At 36.0% G+C, this 10,609-nt stretch overlaps 2 protein-coding genes across 2 annotated transcripts; both read right to left on the reverse strand.

Annotated features, from left to right (window-relative positions):
* Positions 1 to 5,124: 5,124 nt before the first annotated feature.
* Positions 5,125 to 6,668, reverse strand: LOC310727738 (C-type lectin domain family 6 member A-like; the record flags this gene model as incomplete). Its single annotated transcript, XM_083544484.1, has 3 exons — positions 5,125 to 5,304; positions 6,300 to 6,412; positions 6,504 to 6,668. The coding sequence occupies 3 exons, from the start codon at positions 6,666 to 6,668 to the stop codon at positions 5,142 to 5,144; spliced, it is 441 nt and encodes a 146-aa protein (XP_083400610.1). The 3' UTR covers positions 5,125 to 5,141.
* A 184-nt stretch (positions 6,669 to 6,852) lies between these two features.
* LOC310727700 (uncharacterized protein) lies at positions 6,853 to 8,282 on the reverse strand. The gene is made up of 6 exons (XM_083544457.1): positions 8,082 to 8,282; positions 7,879 to 7,890; positions 7,548 to 7,637; positions 7,158 to 7,220; positions 7,011 to 7,073; positions 6,853 to 6,923 (listed from the first exon to the last, which is right to left on the reverse strand). The coding sequence occupies exons 1-6, from the start codon at positions 8,146 to 8,148 to the stop codon at positions 6,856 to 6,858; spliced, it is 363 nt and encodes a 120-aa protein (XP_083400583.1). The 5' UTR covers positions 8,149 to 8,282; the 3' UTR covers positions 6,853 to 6,855.
* Between the last annotated feature and the right edge of the window lie 2,327 nt (positions 8,283 to 10,609).

Consider the following 10,609-nt stretch of genomic DNA (forward strand, 5'->3'; position numbering starts at 1 on the left):
CTCAAACTCTGTGTTTCTCAGCGACAGGCCAGAAACCTGACTGATCTAGAGAAGATCTGTGTGGAGGAGTGGGCCAAAATCCCTCCTGCAGTGTGTGCAAACCTGGTGAAAAACTACAGGAAACGTTTGACCTCTGTAATTGCAAACAAAGGCTCCTGTACCAAATATTAACATTGACTTTCTCAGGTGTTCAAATACTTATTTGCAGCTGTATCTTACAAATAAATAGTTACAAAAATCATACATTGTGATTTCTGGATTTTTTTTTTTAGATTATGTCTCTCACAGTGGACATGCACCTACGATGACAATTTCAGACCCCTCCATGATTTCTAAGTGGGAGAACTTGCAAAATAGCAGGGTGTTCAAATACTTATTTTCCTCACTTTAGGTCAAAGTCATGGCTGATCAAGAGTTTATCACAGGAGTACAGTGATAAAGTTGGGAATACACTCTGAATGATGTACCAGTCAATCCTAGTGCACCATTCTCAGATTACCACATACGGCTGAAGGCCAATCCAGCTTTTAGCAGATCTGGTTTATATAAACACTAATCTCACCTCTAAGAATATAATAGGACAGGCGTGAAAATCAATATTAGATGCCCGTGATCTTCATTTAAAACTGATTCTGTAAATCACTGCATGGGCTTATTAACCACTCCACTTATCATTGTTGCCTATATAGTGTACAAATTAAATGAATGAACATCTAAATTATCATGACACCTAAATCACATCATAAATTTCTTGAATCAGAACATCAAGCAATACTCCCAAAAGATCCTCGAGTGCTGATGAAACACCAAGCATTAGCAGGAGACTAAGAGCAGAAGATTTTTTTTTGTGGTCAGAGAAACCTGAGAGAAAAATCTTAGTGATTTCATTGTCTCAATATCCCATGAAATACAATGAGGGGAAACTAAATCTTTATGTAATCATAAAATTCGATAAATAAAACAAGTATACATTTTATTATTATCAAACGGAAGACGTGTTGGAGGACGTTTTGTGTTTTGATGCCAGTTCACGATCACCATCCTCCTCGGTTCCTGCTACTTAGAATAATAAATTCCTTGTCATTTCCAATGCCTGATCAAATACAATGTGAAAATAAAACCATCAAAAAATATTTATTGAAAAAGGTTTAGATTTTTACCTTTTGGACCATGATGCTTTTTCTTCATCTCCAAGGCGATGCTTTACAATGCTGTTTAAACTGAACAGTATGATGTCAGGAAATGTTGTAGTTACTGTCACTGTTTAAAAAAGGAAATGAGATGTTCAACTGACAAAATGTGTGCAAGAGTGTTATATATGCATATACTCAAAAGATGTAGTGTATACATGTATTCAGAATCACGTGTAAAACATCAGCACTAATCATGCTACATTTTTGGCACATATTGACTTGGAAGATCTCAGGCTGTGCTGGACAGTATGGAGAGTGTATTTCTTTTCAAAACTCTGCCACTGAACAATAATCTTCGATTGTTTTAATATAATGGGCCAAATCACACTAAATGTGGTTATCCGTTCATCAGTGTTGTGGTATGATTAGCATACTTCCCACTTAATAGCTCATGTTGTGATCTGTTGAACAAGAATCTTCTTTCAGCTTCTTCCACTAGGGGTCGCCACAGTGGATCTTTAACATTCATACACAAACATATTTCCAACAATTTTTGTATTCAATGGATGTTTTCATGTTATGATGAGAGCAATAGACACCAATGTGCTTTGTTAATGGTGTTTTTTCACAATGGAAGACATGAATAAACGTTAAGAATTTAACACTGGTTGCATCTGAATAATCAGGTATAAGTTAAATAAATTAGTAATGGCAAGCAGGTAAACTTTGAAACAACTTACACTTGACTTTGAGTTCTTGCAACGTCACTGTGGTGTTCTCATATCACTTACGTAATATCTCAAAGGAAAATATCTAACTGCTATCTGTTAAACAGGAACACCAAAAGAGAAATGTGTGTTTTAGTATTAGCGTAACTCATCTCATGTGGGTTCTCAATTACTTATTAAAAAGTTTTAGATATTTACCTTTTGGATAATGATGCTTTTTTTTCCATCTCCAAGGCGATGTTTTACAACGCTGTTTAAACAGAATGATGTCAGGAAATGTTGTAGTTACTGTCACTATTTATATTTAGAAATGAGATGTTCAGTTGCCACAATGTGTGCGATGGTTAAAAGGTGTTAAAAATGCATGTATTCATGTGTGAAATGTCCTCAGCACTAATCATAGACTTACAGCATGCTACATTCATCGCACATGTAGATTTTCTTTCAACCTGTAAAGCTGTGCCAGGCAGTATGCAGAGTAGCTTTGCTTATTTCTTTTGTTTAAAAAAAAAATTGGCCAGTGTAATATTAATCTTAGATTTATTCTTATAATACTTGAATAATGGGGCATACACTCATTTTTCTATGTAAAATGTTTTCATTTGCTAAGATCTGCATTGGTGCAGTGGCAGATTCTGACCTATTTACGCACACGGGTAACGTTTCAGATGAAGAGGTCCAAATTAACATCAATTGCAACCTTCTACTTTGAGTCTATTGTTGTAGCTTATAAGTCTGCCATAGTTATTTATTTATTTATTTACTTCCTGTAAAAAAATGCCTGACCACCAACTGGTGTAATAACACACTTGCACAAAGTTAAATAATACACATACTGGTGTGAAACTTGCAAAGAGGAACTAATTAGATCCTGCAGCGTAGTGTAATAGTAAAACAAATGTGGGAGGTGGTAGCTTCATGGGTATGGCATTGAACTTTGGATCCAAAGGTCATAAGCTTAAATCCCAGCCACACCATGCTGGCAGTCCAGGACCTTTAGCAAGGCTCTTAACCCCACAGCTGCTCAGTTGTATGAAGAAGTTAAATGTAAGTGGCTCTGGATAAGGGTGTCTGCCAAATGCAAGAAATGTAAATGTTTGAGTCTGTTGCAGACTTTTATGCTGTGGTGTTTGTCAGTTTTTGTTTATTATTACTGATGAATGATAAAAAATATATTGCTCAACAAAGACTGTTCCCAGGCTAACTGATTATTAAAGGCTCTTCAGTTTAAATGCATGAAAATATGTATCAGTTTGGAGACAGCTGCCACCTAGTGGAGATATGAATGGATGCAAAAGCAGGAAAAACAATTCTTTAATGAATCCAAGGCAGAACCATTCAAATCATTAAGCAAACTCATAGACATACACTGGATACAGTGTAGGGCACAGTGTAGGGAAATACGGCCTGTTGCTGGCCAGTCTTCTAACACGCTACAGCTCCCTGAGATCTCAAAACTCTGGACTTCTATTAGTTCCTAAAATAGCAAAGTCCACTAAAGGTGGTAGAGCATTTTCACATTTAGCTCCTAAACTTTAGAATAGTCTTCCTGACAGTGTTCAGGGCTCAGACACGCTCTCCCAGTTTAAGTGCAGATTAAAAACATATATTTTTAGCAAAGTCTACACATAACACACATCACATCATAACCTTGTGCTCCAGAACATCTCATCACATGCACATTATCAACTTGTGCTGTTAATATCATGAACAGCAGCTATGCTAATTGCTCTCCACTGCTTCTCTTTCTCTCCCCATCCCGAGGCATCCTGAGGTTGCTCCAGCACCAGTCACATCCCACCTTGTGGAGATTGTGGACCTTTAAAGAAGTAGAAGCCGAACTCGCAAACATCCTGAACCATCTAGAGACGTACCAGCGCCATTTGGATCCCACTTCATGTGGACTTTTGACATTGGACCTCTGAGTGTTTAAAGGCTCTGGCATGGAGAAGCTGATGTTGGATCTGTGATAAAATAGCTCAACATTTGAGATCATGAGTTTCTCAGTAGCTCCTAGTTTTATAACCACAATGACTTAAAGACTGTAGAAAGAACATTACTCATAATCTTACATTTCAGTGCTCATGTTAGTTCTCACTCTCTATAATAATAAGACTATAAATCACCCAAATGAGGATGGGTTCCCCTTTTGAGTCTGGTTCCTCTCAAGGTTTCTTCCTCATTACATCTAAGGGAGTTTTTCCTTGCCACAGTCGCCATGGCTGCTCATTAGGGATAAATACACACTGTTCACCTTAACTGTTAATTTCTGTAAAGCTGCTTTGAGACAATGTCTGTTGTGAAAAGCGCTATAGAAATAAACTTGACTTCGCTGTACGGACATTTAGGGGAAGTTCATTCCACCACCTCGGTGGAATGAACCAATGAGATGGCCAGCATGCAGTCTGTTAGACATGATATTAGAGTAAAGAACAGCGCAAATAGAGTGATTACAATTTCTAGGGGTGTCTGCATTTTCTAAAGGTAAACAAGATTTTTTAAACAGTAATTATTCATCTAAAACTTTAACGGTACTCTTTTTGATGGATTCTCCACAAGTGGCAACCTCCATCAAGTGAATGTAACCCAGTAAACCGGTCTTCTGTTTCCATAATCCAAGTATACCCAGTACTGTACTGGAACTAAAACACTGACAGTACACTAATTTCAATATATATAATCTTTTAATTTGTAATTATGGAAAGCCCCTTAACATTAAATCTAGTTTAACATAATACACACAGCCATTAGTAAATAAACATAGCATTAGTACTTACAGATGAATGACAAATTAAAAGGAGAACCTAATGTTCTCTGAATCTACAGTATACTGAGAGTTAAAAACATCCAAATTGGATGTTTTAGTCTGCTAGATATTGTGACATGCAAAAAAAGACAAACATTATATTTTAAACATATTTTTCTCTTAATGGTTATTCAAAGCAACTTTAAAATAAATCTAGAATAAACCAACAATAAATTGCGATGTATACAGAAATAAAGGATAAAAATCTCTCACGCGGTTTGGGTTATTCCAACTGAATGAATAACTTTTAAAAGAAGAGTACTTCTACAATACAGCAGGGGAAAATGCAATCAATCTCTCAAATCTAGAGGTTGAAGCGAGCTAAAAATACAATGCTGTTTTACAGTGCAGTGAAAGATGCGTTTCTGTATTAAAAAAGTAAAGCTGGTCGTTTCCATGTTTGAAACACAATCCACAGCTAAACATGATGTATTTACAAAAGTAACTGCGATGCAAGTAAAAGGAGAAAGTGCTTTACTTTTCACAGATGTACCTTTTTAACCTTTTGCACGAAGCGTCAAACCATTTATGTATGTTACCATTCTCATCCCCCAGAGCAGCACAATTCTCTCCAAAAGGGTCTCGCATTTTCCAGTTATCAGGCTCATGTGGTCCCTCTGGAGCAGTATACCAGAACCTCCAAATATAAAAAATAAATACAGAATATTTACAGAAAACAGAATACAGACACACACACACACACACACACACACACACACACACACACACACACACACACAGTGACTAGGCATAACTTTATATATACACCAATCAGGTATAACATTATGAACACCTGCCTAACATTGTGTTGGTCTCCCTTTTACTGCAAAAACAGTCCTGAACCATTCAACATGATCTCGTCTGTTGGATCGGACTACACGGACCAACCTTCGCCTGCCACGTGCATCACTGAGCCTTGGCCGGTTCACTACTGTTTCTTCCTTGTACCACTTTTGATAGATACTGACCACTACAGACCGGGAACATTCCACAAGAGCCGCAGTTTTGGAGATGCTCTGACCCAGTCGTCTAGACATCACAATTTGACCCTGGTTAAAAACCCGCTCAAATTCCTACGCTTGCCCATTTTTCCTGCTTCAAACACGTCAACTATGAGGACAAAATGTTCACTTGCTGCCCAAATATTCAACCCACTAACAGGTGCTTTAATGAAGAGATGAAGAGTGTAATTCACTTTATTTTGTCAATTCACTTTGTCATGTTACAGCCTTATCCAAAATAGATTCAATTCATTAATTTCCTCAAAATTCTGCAAACAATACCCCATAATGACAAACATGAAAGAAGGTTGTTGGAAATCATTGCAAATTTATTCAAAATAAAGAAATCATACATAAGTTTTTACAGCCTTTGCCTTGACACTCAAACGTTGAGCTGAACTCAAGACTTCAAACAAACTTCTTTCATGTTGTCAGTATGGGATATTGTTTGTAGAATTCTGAGAAAAATAATGAATTGAATCCATTTTGGAATACGGCTGTAAAAGCAAAATGTGGAAAAAGTGAAGCACTGAAAACTTTCTGGATGCACTGTATAATGTCCAGGTTATGCCTGATCAGGGTGTGTGTGCAAGCAACAGAATAAAATGTGTAAAAGTAAATGGATTTTTACATTACGCTCATCTGCTTTAACAGCCGGTTGTTCACCCACAGCCACTTTCCCTCAGTGTCCAAGTCATTCAGGCCAATCCAGTGCGTTATTTGAATTTGTGAAGATACAAAATCCTAATGAAGAAAACATCACATAATGTACACCTGTAACCCACAAAAGTGGATTGAAAGCATCAGAAGCAGTAAAGTGGTCCACTACACCCACCTGTTCAGCTCGGTTGGTTATAATCACCAGGTGGCCTCCTTTCTCCACACACTCATCTCTACTCTGAGTCCAGTTCAGTTTAGAAGTGGAGAAGTAATAACACTTCAAACCAAGCGACTTCCATCCTGTCTCACAAAGCGAACAGGTTTGGTTTTCTTTATTCATGAACAGTTTTTAAAAAAAAAAGATTTATTAATGAGACTTGGAGAATAGTGCATGTACACATCTTTAAAATATATAACAAAAAATACGATTATAAACCCACTCTCTCATTTATAACCATGCTGAGACCACAAGAAGATAGATGTTGGTGTTTCTTATTAAAAGTACTATAGGGGAAAACCTAACTTTTTCATACAGAGAGAAGTTTATGAACTCGTTGATACCTCATCTTCAGCTTTTCATACTGTTGTTCTGACTCTAAAACAAAAGTGCTTTAATGTAAAAATGGGTTCAACGATAGAAGTAACTTTAAAAAAAAAACTAAAAAAAAAAAACTCTTCTTACTGTTGCATGCGAAGGCGAGATCATGATGCTTTGACATCAGTTCTTTATAAGGTCTTTCTGTCTCTAATACACAAATACACAACATTTCTCGAGCAAAATGTACAATTTAATAAATAGGAGTGAAGCAGAGGAAAAGACGAGTCTTACCATTGCAGGGAGAGACAAGCTCTTGATGCTTCATCTTTTGCATTTCATACTTTCTGTCTTTTTCTGATGGACAAAGGAAGAGTTTAATTTGTCAAACACAAACAAGGTAGAAGCAAAGACACTGTGTGAATTGTTAGTATTGCATCACCTTAAATCAAAATTCCCTCATAAATGTTCATCCAATGATGAACTGCTGTGTATTTAGAGCAGACTGTATAAAAGATCTATAGACTGCTATTGAATCCTATGTTCGAGTATATTGTATTGAGGACATGCCAATGAAGATGCATTTGATGAATATGATGGAAGTGATAAGCATATATATATATATATATATATAAAAACTGGGCATCACTGAAGCAGACATGAAACCCTTCAGAAACCTCTTACCCTTGACTTTGTTTTCTAGGACAATCAGTTTTTCTGTGGCATTTTCATGTGTTTCACTTAATTTCGCAGTGGAAGCAACTTTATTGTAATCTGTTAAAAAAAAAAAAAAGAACACCATCATAGATAAATAAATACTTTTAAGGGGCCAAGCACCAAAGTTCATGTGCACTTGGTCATTCCGTCATATATGGAACGAATAGTTAAGATTAGATTACATAGGTTAACATATATAAACAGAAAATCCATACTGTGCTTTTTTAGTTTAAATGGGTGGTACAATATATGATTGTTTGGTGTATGACAATGATAAAGAAAATGAAGCAAAACTCACACAAGATCCCAACTGCGCAGAGTGACGATACAACAAGTATTAGGAGAAGACCAAGAACTGCTATAATGATGATGATGATCTTGTAATTAAATGAGGCTGAAATAAGCACATTTTTATCCATTCGTTAAACTAGAAGTGAGAATCAGTACATGGTCAAGCAAACAAAAAGACGTGACAAAATTATCAACAATTCAAATATCTACCTGTTGTCAAATGAGAGTTTTGTCTCCCAATGCTTCTGGGTTGATCATTTTCATCAACATTTTCCATTTCCTAACTTCACTAGTAAAGTCTTACCCTGTGTTTGCAGTAGTAAGCGCAAAGTATTCAAACACAAATTTAATAGCGAAAATCATTAATTAAGATTAATGAAGGACACATGCAGTTCATGCCGCCCTTCCGGTCATAACTTTATTAACCACTAGAGGGCAGCGCCTCACACATATATTAATCATTGCAATACAGCAATCATGTGGTACTGGAAGTGTGGCCAAGTGGCAGCTGAGAAAGAAGAGGAGGTGGGTTGAACAGGTAGGTAACACATGATGATTATCACCTGCTTCTTATTACTTCCAGTCGACTGAGTTGTGTTCCTTTAGCAGTTCCACTTCTGTCTGTTTTTTTGTGGTGTTGTCTTGAAATTATTGCCAATAACAATAAACCTTGTCCATTTAAAACAGTAGAAATAATTGCATTCCCAAATACGGAACATTTATATTAATAGGAAATCAGTGGCAAAAATGGATAAGTATATAGTTTTGATATCTGGTTTGCTAAAGCAAAGAAGCCATGTTCTGTTTTTCTGTTTCTAATCTAATATTTCTGCATTGAAGAGTAACATTGCACAGTAAAATTTTGGCAAATCATTTTATAAAAGACAGTGAAATTATTATTAATCCTTTAATATTCCTTATAGTATTCAAAACACAGACACTGCATCAAGGTTTAGCTTACAAAAAAACACACCATTTATTGAGGTTCTTGATGTCATTATAGAAGAGTGGAAGAGGATCCCAGCAACAACCTGTGCAGCTCTGGTGATTTCCATTCCAGGCGTTGCTGGATATCAGTGGTGCTCACGCGAACTATTGACGCTTTGGACCCACTTTTGTTGCCAGTTATTTAGACAATAATATATGTATGTTGAGTTATTTTTAGATGACAGTAAATCTGCACATTAACTTCTCTAAACTATATTCAATTTTTATTTCTATCAGAGATGGAAGTAACAAAGTACAAATATTTTTACTGTAATAAAGTAGATTTTTCTGTTATCTGTACTTCACTTCCTTATTTATTAATCTGTACTTTCTACTTCGTATATTTCGTTACTTTAGTTTCAATCTATTTGCTGACTTGATCGATATTTTTTCTTCTCATCGTGTGCTGTTTTCAGTCCATTAACCGGTTTCTTGTCATTGTGCGGCTTTTTCATCCTACCACTGGTGTATCGTTTCCTGGCTCTCACACACACCACAGATGTAGGCTAGATTACAGCGCTAACAAGCATTGCTGAAGGGAGCAAGAAGCATGGGGCTAAAGTGGATGAGACAGAAGGAGTCAGTGATGTAATTCAACACAAAAGAAAGACAAAACACTTGCCTAACTGCCTCACCAAAAACAGGGAACAAACTCACACCCAACAGAAATGGCAGCCACACCCCTACTACCAGTGAACAAAACACACATATATACATAGAGTTACAACTGAATACACAGGGAGTATTTACAATAAATGAGGTCCAGTTACAGTGTAACACCAAAGCAGGTAGTAATAATGAACTTGTACTTTAACTTGAGTGAAAACATGAGTATCTGCAGTTCTTTAGTGAAGGATTTGTGTACTTTTGTTATCTCTGATTTCTATAATATTGTCTCTTGAGGAGATATAATAAAAAAGTTGCTGAAATGTGAGGGCTGTACTCAAGTTTGTGAGATACTCTCTATATATTTATAGATATTCATGACACACTCACATATTGTTGATACCTCAGATAATTATGTACAATAATCTTAAATGCAATACATTTTATAACTATTATTGTAGTCGGACTTTTTTCTGCCATCTTTTTTCACTTCCATTTTATGCTGCCACTCAATCATTTTTCTTAATATATACGTTAATATGTATATTTATTTATGTTTCTTATTATTTTACTTTAATCTTTACTTGATCTTTTACTGTGAGCAAAACTGCAACCAAACAATTTCCCTATGGGATCAGTAATGTATTCTGATTGATGATATGTGTGAGGCGCTGCCCTCTAGTGGTTAATAAAGTAATGACCGGAAGAGCGCCATGAACTGCATGTGTCCTTCATTAATCTTAATTAATAATTTTCGCTATTAAATATAAAGTTCATACACTCAAAAAAACATAAACAAAGAATTAGCTCTTTAATGCAATTACATTAAAACATCAGTTACTGTACAGGGAGGAAAAAGTGGAAATATTGTGCAAAAATATACGTTTACTGCTGCCAAGTTTACTGCAGTTGACCAATAAAGACATTAAAACATAGTGTATACAGTGGGCAAAACAACATCAATTGATAAATTTGTGATATAGGCCCCAAAAAATGGGCAATTCAGCAAAACAAATTAGATGATTGAACCAATCAACTAAAAAACCCACCTAAAAGAAAATATGATGAAGCCTATCTTGTTTCTTTGACACATCTTATCTCTGTGAGATGGGCTTTTCAGATGTTGCTTCACTGAAAACAAAGTA

Source organism: Silurus aristotelis (assembly GCF_946808225.1).
Source record: "Silurus aristotelis genome assembly, chromosome: 6".
Lineage (NCBI taxonomy): Eukaryota > Metazoa > Chordata > Actinopteri > Siluriformes > Siluridae > Silurus > Silurus aristotelis.